Source organism: Cebus imitator, unplaced genomic scaffold, assembly GCF_001604975.1.
Source record: "Cebus imitator isolate Cc_AM_T3 unplaced genomic scaffold, Cebus_imitator-1.0 Scaffold23, whole genome shotgun sequence".
Classification (NCBI taxonomy): domain Eukaryota; kingdom Metazoa; phylum Chordata; class Mammalia; order Primates; family Cebidae; genus Cebus; species Cebus imitator.
The window spans coordinates 4,613,475-4,626,589 of NW_016107338.1; the positions used below are offsets into that span (position 1 = coordinate 4,613,475).

At 41.8% G+C, this 13,115-nt stretch overlaps 1 protein-coding gene across 3 annotated transcripts in view; it reads right to left on the reverse strand.

The window, feature by feature from the left end:
• The window catches only part of ANTXR1 (ANTXR cell adhesion molecule 1), a 270,413-nt gene that overhangs the window by 124,867 nt on the left and 132,431 nt on the right, over positions 1–13,115 (reverse strand). For all 3 annotated transcript variants that reach the window (XM_017522085.2, XM_017522087.2, XM_037736156.1), the window contains exon 11: positions 964–1,033. In XM_017522085.2, the coding sequence (XP_017377574.1) occupies positions 964–1,033 (70 nt within the window). The remainder of the gene's footprint in view (positions 1–963; positions 1,034–13,115) is intronic.

Consider the following 13,115-nt stretch of genomic DNA (forward strand, 5'->3'; position numbering starts at 1 on the left):
TGGAAATTGACCTTATGTTTTGTTGCATTTTGCAGCATGGACACTGAGCTAATTTGTGAAATCAGTGGCATTACAGGTTGATGCTGTGCACCCAGAGTTGGAGGTCTTACAATATGAACACACGACTAAAGGCAAAATTCAGGTGAACAGCTTTAACAGTTTCCCTTTAAACCCTCTATTCTGTGCCTAGCCTGTTATAGGCACAATTTTGGAGAGGTTATTATTATTATTATTATTTGTGGTTCTCTGCACCAGCATTGCCTCATTTCCCACATATCTCTTTTCTTGCTCAGGGTGTTCATTTGCTTTCTTCTGTTGATGGTTTTGATCTCATCTCATTAGTGCTTATTATAATTGCACCACCATGAGATTTTCCCCCATAAATTAGTTCAGGGAACGTTTTCCGGTCTGGGTGAACATCTGATGCTGTGCAGCATTGAGGAAGGAGCACTGTGTGGGATGTCAGAAGGCACGAATCTGGGGTCTTGGTTTGTCATGAACCAGCCATGGCCCCGCTTGGCCTTTTTGAGCCTCTCCTTCTCTAAGGAGGAGATAACAATCATCTAGCAGAGCAATGGTGATGACGGAGCGAGGTCAAGTGTGTGAGAACTTTCTAGAAGTGTAGGTGTGATTAAGCCAGACAGACCTCAGATTGAGCCCAGACTCTTCTACTCACTGCTGTGTGACCTTAGGCAAGTTTTTAAAGTCTTGCAGCCACAGTCTCTACATCTGTAAAATTGGGATAGTGGGAATACCTGGTTCATGGAGAACCCGGGAGAAAGAAGTGAGATACTTTGTAAAACACTTATCCTGGTGTATGGCTCACTGTAAACACTGGCTCCATAATTAGCTGGAGAAACTAGAGAAAGGCTCCACTTTCTCTAGATACTTTCCTTTCCCCTGTCCCCCTCTGCCTCCTCTCTCCTCCCTGGCTGGAAGGTTCAGTTGCTGGTGAAAACTTACATGCCAACTTCTTTTAAGATAGGTGCTGGACATAGTAAATGAGTATCTTCCACAGCAAAGGGCTTCTCATCTGCAAAAAGGAAATCACTGGATTAAGAAGAGGGAGGCAAGTTTATAATTTCAAGTTCAGTGACTTCTAGAGAACATCAACCAAGTCCAGGGAAATACCAGAAAAACAAAAATCAATCTTCTTGAGCTTAAAAACTCTTGAGCTGTAAAACCCATTAGCAGTGAATTCAAGTGCTCCTGCCTGAATTGTGGTATGTGCAGTTGAGTCAGCTGGTGAGAAAATAATGAGTGAACTCCTAGACAGAGCAGAAATCACTGAGGGGAAACAAAATATTAGACTGGTCCTCAGGAGCTCCATGTTTAAGGCTAGTTTGAGAGAGAAGCCATATTTGTGGAAAAAGTTTACTGACAAATGACTTCACCAAAATGTCATTGGATTTCATAAGACAGGGAGCTTCCTTTACATGAGTGTCATAGTCAGGTCATAGCAAAGCACAAAAAATGAGCTGTACTTTTGTGCAGAGATGGGGAAGAGACATTCTTGGTGGAAGAAATGGCATGAGGAAAGACAGGGCATATAAATGTATGTCACAAGGTAGGATATAAGAAGGATTTGAACAGATAATATAGAAAGTTTGGTCCAAGTTCTCTGAGTTAGCCTGAGGGATTTAGATAAAGTTCTCTAAGTTATAGAAAACCCTCTGATGGGTTTTTGAGTAAAACTGAAGTGATGATTTTGGAGGTCTTAGCAGACGTAGCTGTGAACGGTGGATCAGAGTGGGGGACTTTTCGGGTGGGGAAGTTCTGCTCATTTTAATAGATGACCAGGAAAAAATTCAAGTGGCTTAAATTCAAGCTCTTTAAGAACTTCACTGTATCCATTTCTGGGGCCAGAGGCAGGGCTGAGAAATTATTAAACAAAGTATATAAAAGTCATTCCATTATAGAAAATATATAAGTCATTCCTTCGAGCCTCAGCTTTTATCGGGTACACGAGCTGTACAAAGAGGCTGTGGTAGGGCCTATAGGTGAAATGAAGATGCATAAGATTTGTGTCATTAATCAGGTTGTGATTACAAATTCCTATAACTAGAGGACACAAAATAATACATATATTATTACAGCATAGTATCCTGCTTTTGTTGTGACATTGATGTCTCTTGTATCTACAAGTGACTGCAGAATATAGCTGACATTAAACTCTTGCCTGAGTGAAGATTAGGAAGCTGCCTGGGATGGGAGTTAGAGGACACATGTGAGTGCTAAGCACTATGACCCCACTGGCAAGAGGAGGAAGAAGATGTACAGGAAAATCTTCAAGTGGTGAAAAGTTAGGGAGGTTATTCCAGGTCATTTGTTTATTCATTCATCCAATAAATATTTATTGAAGACCTACTATATACTAGAGATGTAGGCTTTGAGAAGAGAAACACAGTCTCTGCTTTCATGGATTTTATAGGAGCTGCAGGAGAGACAGTTATTTAACATTATTAAAAAAATTAATTCTTTGAGTGTGTACCATGTGCCAAGCAATGTGCTAGGGCTTGCAATGAACAAAACAGATAGAGTACCTTGTCCAAGGGGCCAACATGCTAGTAATTACAGAAATTATTATGTAATTATAATTGTGATAAACACACAGAGAAGAAGGAGGGGAGCTGGTCATTATCTGGGAGGTTAGGAAATGCTTCCTTGAGGAAAGACTTTTAAAAAAATTTTTGAGATGGAGTTTCGCTCTTGTTGCCCAAGCTGGAGTGCAATGGCATAATCTCTGCTCACTGCAACCTCTGCCTCCTGGGTTCAAGTGATTCTCCTGCCTCAGCCTCCCAAGTAGCTGGGATTACAAGCATGTACCACCATGCCCGGCTAATTTTGTATTTTTAGTAGAGATGGGGTTTCTCCATGTTGGCCAGGTTGGTCTTGAACTTCCGACCTCAGGTGATCCACCAGCCTCTGCCTCCCAAAGTGTTGGGATTACAGGTGTGAGCCACTGCGTCTGACAGAGGAAAGACCATTTAAGCAGAAACCTGAGGTTGGGTGAGGGGGTAGAGTGGGAGAGAGGGAGGCACTGCAAAGATCCTGGGGCAGGAAGGACCCCAGAACTTTTGAAAGCTAAAAGAGGACCAATGAGGCTGTTGAATCTAAGTGAGACAGACAATGGCTCAAAATGAGGCTAAAAAAGGCAGCAGGGCCAGATGACCACAGCCACATAGGTCATGGTGAAGCTTTGGAGATTTTTCCTAAACACAACAGGGAACTACTGGAGGTTACCCCCATACTTAGAATCAGCTGTTGGCAGATTACGAGATGTTGCAGGAATGGTCACACTGTGTTGAGTAAAATTACAAAGTTTATGATGACAGTGTAGGATCATGCAGTGTCTGAACTGAATATTATTATTTTCAAGATAGCCTGTCTGTGATGATAATACAGGCAGTCCCCGACTTAACAATGGTTCGACTTAAATATTGCAACTTTATGAAGTTGCTTTCAGTTGTGTACACTAATGGTGAGTACCCATACCGACATTGTTTTTCACTTTCAGTACAATATTAAATAAATGACATGAGATAGTCAACACTTTATTATAAAATAGGCTTTGCATTAGATGATTTTGCCCAACCATAGGCTAATGTCCATGTTCCGAACATGTTTAACATAGGCGAGGCTAAGTGATGATGTTTGGGAGGTTAGGCGTATTAACTGCATTTTTGACTTATGATATTTTCAACTTATGATGGATTTATCAGGATGTAAACCCATCTTAAGTCAAGGAGTATCTACAATGACAGCCACACTTGCCGGGGCATGTTGCATGCAGCAGGCTCTAAGCACTTCCTGTATGTCACTTAGTCAAATTTAAACTTCAAGCAGAGCTATCAGAAAGGAGTATTATTCCTTTCATTTTAAAGGTGAGGAATGGACATAGAGAGATTAAGTGACTTGCCCAAGGTTACCCATGGGGCCTTGGATCTGCACCCAGGCAGTCTGGTTGCAGAGTCTGCATGGTTATCTAATAGGCTATAAGCATCCGCCTTGATAGAAGCTGGGCTTTGTTTCTAATGACAACCTCGTGAGTTAAGGCAGAGCAGGAATCCTTAGGCTCATATTCCAGATGCAAAATGGAGGCTGAGAGAGATGAGTGAACTAAGGTTGACAGCAGGACAGAGGCAAAGCCAAGGCTAGAAATGAACTCTACATTACTCTTTCCTCACTAAAGGATTCTCCATTCCAGGAAAGGCTTGTATTAGAGAATAAACTGAACCAGGACAGGCGTGGCTGACTCAAACCTATGTTTATTTCCTCGTGACCATGGCTTATCCTGTTGCACATGCACTAGCAGTACCTGGGAGTACAGATCCCTGCCCACAGAGCCAGCCCACAGAGCCACGGGGCAGCCACAGAGCGGCCACAGGAGGCCTTGTGACTCCAGCTGCCTTCTGCAGGAAGAGCTGGGTCACGCCCAGGAGAGCGTCCGGAGCAGCACACTGCAGCGCCACAGCCAGGGAGACTCCAGGCTGGCCTGCCCTGCTCCTGGGTTAGCGTCCGGCCTCACTTCCGGCTGCCTCGGGACAACTCCTCTCTCCTCCCTCCATCTCAACTGCACAGGAGTGAGAGGAGGAGTGTGGCCCAGGCCAGGCAGACATTTCTCATTTTCCCCCTCCTTTCCTTTTCCTTTTCTGCTTGGGAGACCAAATATTTCTGGAGCAAAACGGGGAACCTCAGTGGGAGGCCTGCGAAGGCTTTGCTGAGGCTGTGGAAGACCTTCCACCATCCGAGTGTATCAGCCTCCCAGGCTGCGGGCCTGCTGTGTGGAGCTGGCATTTTCTGCTCCGAGAGGATTATTTGGTTTGGAGCCTGTTTTCACTTCACCACAAAAATGAGTGACTTTTTCTCTCTCTCTCTAAACAAAGGAGGACCATTTGGTTTCCATAACTCAGGTCATCTGACCCCTTCCTGGAACTCCATTTGGGAAGCAGGGCACAATGCCTTCCTTGCTGCACCTCAGCCATGCCACGTTTGGCGCTGGGGCCATGCCAGCCTTGCTGCCACATCTGCCAAAGCCAGTGGTGTTGTGACATATGTGGGGCCGTGATCCACTCCTGGGACAGCTGAGGCCTCTGCTGGTCCGCCCGCTAGGTGGCCATTCCACTGCTCACTAGCACCGGGTGGGCAGGAGAAATGGAAGCCAGGAGCTCGGACTGGCCCACTTGGCTTTTGTTTGCAATTGGGGAGAAAATTAGGGAGGGGTGGGAGTTTGAAATCAGACATTCAATGAAAATTTTTAAGTTTTTGTTATTTTCTTTTGGGATAGGCTCTCTGTTGCTTAGGCTGCGGTACAGTGGTGCGATCATGGCTCACTGTAGCCTCAACCTCCTGGGCTCACGTGATCCTCCCACCTTGTCCCTGCCCCACCCCCAACCTTAGTCACTGCATCACAAGAGTGCAGTGCCATACTTTGCTAATTAAAAAAATTTTTTTTTATAGAGACAAGGTCTCCTATATTGCCCAGGTCTGGAACTCCTGGGCTCAAGCTATCTGCCTGCCTCAGCTTCCCAAAATGCTGGGATTACAGGTGTGAACCACTGGGCCTAGCCAAATGTAATTTTTAGATAATCTTGAAATATAAATTTCCTTTGTCTATGACTAAAGATATTTTAGAATTCTGTGTGTACCCATGATATAGGTTTACCCAAGGCATCTGTCTGTAGGAGTCTGACAAGCTTGCTTAGGATTGGGGGATTTATCAGGATTTGGGGACCAATGAGTGTCATTACCTCAGAGTGCCAAACACCCCAGACTTGAGAGCTAGGTATTCCTTAAGCTGTGTACTGAGGGTACAGAGAGGGGCAGAGGAGATTTCAGATCACACAGAGTCAAATCCAGACCTTTCTCTTACTAGTGTGTGACTAGGGACACATTTTCTCCATCTATAAACAGTGGTGATGATGTTGTGTGGGGAGTAAATAATATTGCATTCAAGTACAAAGCATGATACTTAGTACTTAAGCATTCAGTAAATATGCATCTTTACTACATGGGCCTCCACACCTTTAAAATATGCTACATGGATGTATGGTTTTAAATCAGAGGTATTAAACATTAAAATTTTCAATATGCCTGATTGCTTAATTATATCATTCTACCAAATTAACATCCTTGTGGGCATCAGGAATTAATAGGGAAATGAAAAGATTTAATGAATTTGTGTGTATGTATAGATACACACATACACATATACCTATCTATACAAACACACACATTCATGCATGTTGATTTTTTTCTGACATCATATACTCATGATCTCATTTGATGCTTCCACAACCCTGAGAGATATTATTTACAGTTTGAGAAACTCAGAATCAGAAGGGTTAGTTAATTGAGTTAGTGCTGTACCACTTATAAGTGTCAGAGGCAAAATTCAAACCCAAGTTTTGTTGAAATAACTTGCCCAAGGTAAACCCAGCTAGTCCTATAATGTAGCTGGAAGCACACCAGGAGCTGAGGCTCTTCATATTGGCCACTCTGGAGGCATGTGGCCAAGATCTTCAATGCCCAAGGCTGGATACCAGCAGGAGCTTGCTCTCTAGGAGAAGGGGCTAGGGATGAAGAACTCGACGAAAAGGTTCAGGTGTCTTTTGAGAGGCTCTGATCATGCCAACTAGAATGAAGCCATGCTCTGGAACCATGCACTGATAAGTGTATATTTACAGTACAGGTTTAGACCTTGGGACATTGTAATCCTTTTCAGACTAGTGAAGAAGAAAGTTCTCAGAATTCTTCCTGCAGTTTGGTGACTGTCTAATGGATTTGGGATAAAACCAGGGTTGAAATTCATTAGCCAATTCAAACACCAATCAGAAAAATCCTTTTATAAGGGTGGATTAAATAATTCAAATACTTTTCCAGTCTTGGCAATATTTTCTTGATATAAATATTTATTTCTGGCAAAAAGGAAGAGAAAAATAATCCCTAGTCTTATGGAGGCAGGGGGAGGGTGTGTTGAAACCCTCCAAAGCTGATGTAAGCCCCGAAGTAGAGCTTACATTCCCATAGTGACATTTGCATTAGGTAGTGGGAAAAACAGTAGAGGTTACTGACTAAAATGTGTTCGCCATGCTGTTTCTCTTAATGTCCCCTGGGTCTAGGGAGCATTTTCAGGACATTCCAGAGCCAAATATAACTGTTTGGCACCAAATTATCAGCTGGTTTGGGAATGTGTCTCCAAATGATGGACAACAGACAGGCTAGAGTTAGGCTGAATATTTCTACCTCCTCACTGCCTCCGAAAATAACCAACTTAAAAAAAGTTAGACTTGTAAAATATTGTGCAAAAATCTGAAAGAAAATTATGTTCAGCAGGACTCCAAGTTGGTGAAATTCAAAGAATCTGGGCTGAGCTTTCTGGAGCTCCAGACAGAATGGTGGTGACTGATTGCCCACCTGGGGCTGCCTCATTGATAATTCACAAACGTGGGGGTTCTTATTACAAAGCAAAATGGGACCCATTGCTGCGAGTAGAAAGGAACTTACTATGTGTCAGGCCCTGGGCTAGCAGGTGTTCAGAGACGGGTGGAATAACAAGCTTAACGTTTCTGTTGATAGAAGACATTAAACTCTAGGGAGGTATTTTGAAAGTGGAGAAAATGGCTTCTGCTTGGAAAGGCTGAACAGTGGTTGTGAAGTCAGGGAGGAATGAGAAGGTTCAAGGAGAGGAAGAAAAAGGTGAGGGACCATGAGTCCATTCCTAGAGGAGTGTGGGTCCAGGATCTAGCAGCCCTGCAGATCTCTGGATGGTCTGTTGGGCTACACACTCCCAAGTTCTGCATAAGCTTGTGACCTCACAGCTCTAGGCACACCAGCATTCGGAACTGTTTGTCAGCACAGCTGGTCTGACTTCTTAGGATATAAATTATTATCTGCCCATATGTGTTGTTATGCATATTAATTACAAAGTAATGCATATTAGTATAAAAGCCTGGGAAATACAGAGAAGTGTATACAAAATTAAAATCCTTGATAATCCCAACTTCCAGTGATAAAATTAATGTTTTGGGGAATACTCTTTCAGAATTTTCCCATGCATATTATTTTTAACATAATTGGGATTACACTATATATAATTCTGTGGCATTTGGCATTTATCTCCATCTGAAGTTAATAGGTAGTTTTAGGTAGTGCAAAAAAATGAAATGAAGCTAATGGAGTTCAGGGTTCTTGCAGAGTATTTTCTCCTCTGAATAAATCTATACCCAAAACAAATCTTGACTGTTGACATTTATAGAACTTACAAATTATCTTCTAGGCAAAGCATCAGCTTTTTAAGATTTTCTAATCCTGAAGTCAGAATAACTGCAGCACTTAAAACAGCTATAACTTGCTAAGAAGAAAAATATTTTCAAAGCTTTGTTTTTACTCGGTAGAGGATAATCCAGGATTCATGCACAAGGTTTGTGTCTCCTGACACGTGAACTTTTGTTGCTGTATACAAATTTGGAATAATTTTACCTTTGGAATTGGAACTGAGTGGCAAGTCTACCAAAATGGCTAAATCCTTCCACACACTCATGGCCACAGGTTATGGCAAATACTGACTGCTCTTAAAGGACACACATTTACACAGAAACTCAGAAGAGAGGTGGGAAGGAGAACTTGGGCACACACTTGAGCCTCTGAGGTGCTGTGGGATGTATTCTGGCTTCCAGAGCTGAAATGCACAGGGGAGACAGCTACCAGGAGCACTTTCTTCCTTCCCTTGGCAGTACACAATTTCTCTCAATGGATGTTGAAATATTTAAAGAATGTGAGTTTGTGTCGAGGTTGGGGGGAATGGGGAGGGACAGCGGGGGGGTGGGGAGTTGGGGAGAGATATAGCATGGGGAGAAATGCCAGATATAGGTGATGGGGAGGAACGCAGTAAATCACACTGCCATGTATGTACCTATGCAACAATCTTGCATGTTCTTCACATGTACCCTAAAACCTAAAATGCAATTAAAAAAAAAAAGAATATGAATTTGAAGGGACACAGACTATTAGCCTGCCTGGGGTTCCCAGGAGTATGGCCTGTCTCAGAGTTAATCATCTTCTCTTCCGTGATTCTACTGAAATGGGAGAGAAGCAGTATTGCGTAGGGAAGGGCAGCATCCACTTGCTGGTGACCTTACATGAAAACTGAGCCATGGGGTGCAGAAATAGAGGGGAATGCCAACATCCCCCTGCAGGACAGCAGGGCTGGGATGAAGGTAGGTTTCAGAGAAGTTCACAAGCAAATCTCTCCCAGCCATGCATAAAACAAATGCAGTGCCTGCCTGGAGTCCTGATGGAGCTCACAATTTTCACATGGAGTTAATTTCAAACTTTTAGTTTGAAATGTAGAAGAGAGTTTTCATGTAGAACCAAGGAAACATCAAGAATGACTGTTCATCAGGGGCTGTGGCAGCTAACCTTGGACTGCGTCAACTTACCCCCAGAATAAGCTCTTTCACTCCCACTGAAAACCTTTGCCATCTAGTTACCTTGGTGGCAACTTCCCTTTTGTTCCCCCAAGCATTCTAGATTATGGCAGTAAATTTCAATGTATCTGTATTTTTCTAGGCCTGAAAGATGGGAACATGCACTAACATAGACTCTGCAGGAGCTACTTCAAAAATCAGTGAGCAAAAACCAGAGCTCTGTCTGAAAGAGGGCCAAAGGGGAAATACCACCAGATACATAAAATGCTCCTGAAGTTCGAGAAAAAGGGCCACTCAGGGAATGAGGAGAGGTGCCTTACCTGTGGTCACACAGCCAGCTACAGACACTGACACTCTAATGCCTGGGGTTCTTCCCACCCTGGTCTGGGGCTTTTTCTCTTGATCTTAGGTTCAAGTCTTGACCTCTCTACTAATGTGCCCTGTGACCTTGGGCAAGGAGTTAAGTCTCTGAGTTGTGATTATCTGTCATAAAATGAGATCTGTTGAAATCAGGATCTCAGAATCAGGCACATATCTGTCCGCTGGGCATCTGGAGTCAGTGGACCCAGGGATCTTCGGGGATCTGTGTTTTGGAGGCAATGTACAGAAATGGTCTAAAGTCTTTGGAGTCAGACTGCCCAGGTTCAAGTCCTTTCCTGCCATCTGGGTGGACTTGGGCACTTCCTCTCTCTGAGTTCATCAGCAAAATGGGGATTGAAATAGCTCCTCCCTCATTGGGCTGCGGGTGATGATAAAATGAGAATACAGGAGGGCACCTGTCATGGCACCAGGTGCAGAGTAGGTATTCAACAATCAGTAGCTGCTATCACTTGGAGGAAGCTCCCTGGTGATTCTGATGTGCATCCCCATGAAGAAGAACATGTGACTATACGCCCCTTTACGTCTCTTCATTCTGAGTTACATAAAATGACATTTCATCACCTTCACATGATATCAAATCCCTAGGGATGCATCAAGAGCGTGTTAAGTATCTTTGACCAATACATGGTAAGACTCTAACCCATGACAAAGGAAACAGTAGGCTTTTGTTTGGGAAGCTTATGTTCTCCTGCGCTTGGTCCTCCTCCCCATATGCATGTTAATAATCTTCTTAGGTTTCCCACAGCAGCTCTGGAGCCCGGTGTTTTCTAAGATGAAGTATAGTTTCTGGAAAACTAGGCAGAGTTTTGAAAACACTACCCTCTGGAACTTCTACATTCGAATGAATGTTGTCTCTCTTCCCCCTAGAAAGTTGAGCCCCCTCTTTGAAACTCCTGGAACTACCTTCCTGACTGATGTTCAGTTTGGGGAAATATGTTCAAATGGGACAAAGCTTTATCCTTTGAGAATGTGCAAAAGTAAACCAGAGCCATGCCTGGTCAATAGGATTGAAGATCAAGTTGCAAAATAAAATTATGCATCAAAAAGTAAAATGTGCCTTTAATATCATCAATCCAATTTTTTACATGGCCTATAAACTAATGTCAGTGAGTTTCTTAAAATCTGATTCTTTTGTTTATAGTCATACTTCATGTGTATCCATGCAACACCAGGATAGTCTAGCATGTTTTTCATTATTGCATTAGTAAAACATCCATTTTTAATTGACATTGCATAAAATGGATCACTTCTCAGCTCATACTCCAGTGTCTCCTTTTTAGCATTCTGATCTCTCTGAAAGTAGATCTCCAATAGAAAGTGGATCTTTTCTTGGCATAGTACACTGAATACTAAAGGAGGAAAAAGTGCAGCCAGAGTAAATACAGTTTGTGTGAAGATGTCCAAAATATTTTCTTGGCCAGCAGAGCTCAGCCTGGTGACTGAAGAACTAACCAGATGTTAAACTTAAGATGCATTCTAGACCTCAATAATTAGCAAGAATTTAAAAATTAAGTTTTAAATCAATTTTCTGGATTCTTTTCTGATTATGTCAGGGACATATGATTGCAGAGAACTTAGAAAACACAGATAGATGGAAAGAAGAAAGTAAAAATTAATAGTAGTCTCATTCAGAGGTGAAGGCTGTTAACATTTTGATATATATCTTTCCAGTCTCTCTGCATATAAATATTTGTGTTTAAAAAACAAAAATAGTATCAGTCTATTGTTTTGTAACTTATTTTTAACACAGAATTCTATATTATTAACATTCCTCTTTCTCCACATCAGTAATTGTTCTTCTACAACATTGTTTAATTATTTAGGGGTGAAGTATAATTTATATAACAGATTACTTATTGTTAGATAATTAGGTGTTTTTCTTTTCTCTATCTCATTCCCTTTGTTCTTTCCATGTTTATTTTGCTATTATGAGCCACATTGTGATGAACGTCCTTGTGGGCAAGCCTTTGTAAACATTCCCAATTATCTCTTTTTGATGAAGCTGAAATTGAAATTCTGGGTCAAAAATGTATAGAAGCAGTTGATTCATTTAAAAAATTGCCTTCCTAACGATTTAATGGTTTGTCACTGATGATGAATGAAAAGACCTGTTTTCCTACATTTTTGCCAAGACTGCACATTGTAGTTTTGTTAATCTTTGCTAGTCTGACAAAGTAAGAATGGCAATTGATTATTTCAATTTGCATTTTTCTTGGTTACAGGAAACATTTTCGATGTGCTTATTAATCATTATTTTCTTAAAAATTTCCTTTTCATATCTTTTACCCATCGATGTATTCACCTTTTTTTTTAAACTGATTTTCGGAATTGTCTTTATACTAAGTTTATTGACCCTGTGTTTGTTATGTATCCTATAAATAATTCTTCCAGTTTTGTTTCCCTTTAGCTTTTATTGTAGTAGGGGTTAACAGGATAATTAAAAATTATGTGCTCAAACATTCAAATTTTTCTTTCATTGTATGCTCCCTCATGTTTAAAACATCCTTCCCAACTGGAAGATTAGATAATTTTTTTTGTTTCCTTCTAGAATTTTTACAGCTTCATGTCACATTAAAATTTTTCCTTCATCTGGAATTTGTTTGGGTAAAAGGTGTGAGATTAAAAATGAACTTAATTGTTTTTCCCAGTGGTTAGCCAGTTGTCTCAACATCATTTTTTGAATAATCCACTCCTTCCCTATAGATTTGAAAGGCTGCCTTATTTTTTTTTTAATTTCATTTTAGGTTTTAGGGTACATGTGAAGAACATGCAAGATTGTTGCATAGGTACACACATGGCAGTGTGATTTGCTGCCCTCCTCCCCATCACCTATATCTGGTATTTCTCCCCATGCTATATCTCCCCAACTCCCACCCCCCCACTGTTCCTCCCCTATTTCCCCCCTACAGACCCCAGTGTGTGATGCTCCCCTGCCTGTGTCCATGAGTTCTCATTGTTCAATACCCGCCTATGAGTGAGAAAATGTGGTGTTTGATTTTCTGTTATTGCATCAGTTTGCTGAGAATGATGGTTTCCAGGTTCATCCATGTCCCTACAAAGGACACGAATACATTGTTTTTGACGGCTGCATAATATTCCATTGTGTATATGTGCCACATTTTCCCTGTCCAGCCTATCATCAATGGGCATTTGGGTTGGTTCCAGGTCTTTGCTATTGTAAACTGTGCTGCAATGACCATTCGTGTGCATGTGTCCTTATAGTAGAACAATTTGTAATCCTTTGGATATATACCCAGTAATGGGATTGCTGGGGTCAAATGGAATTTCTATTTCTAGGTCCTTGAG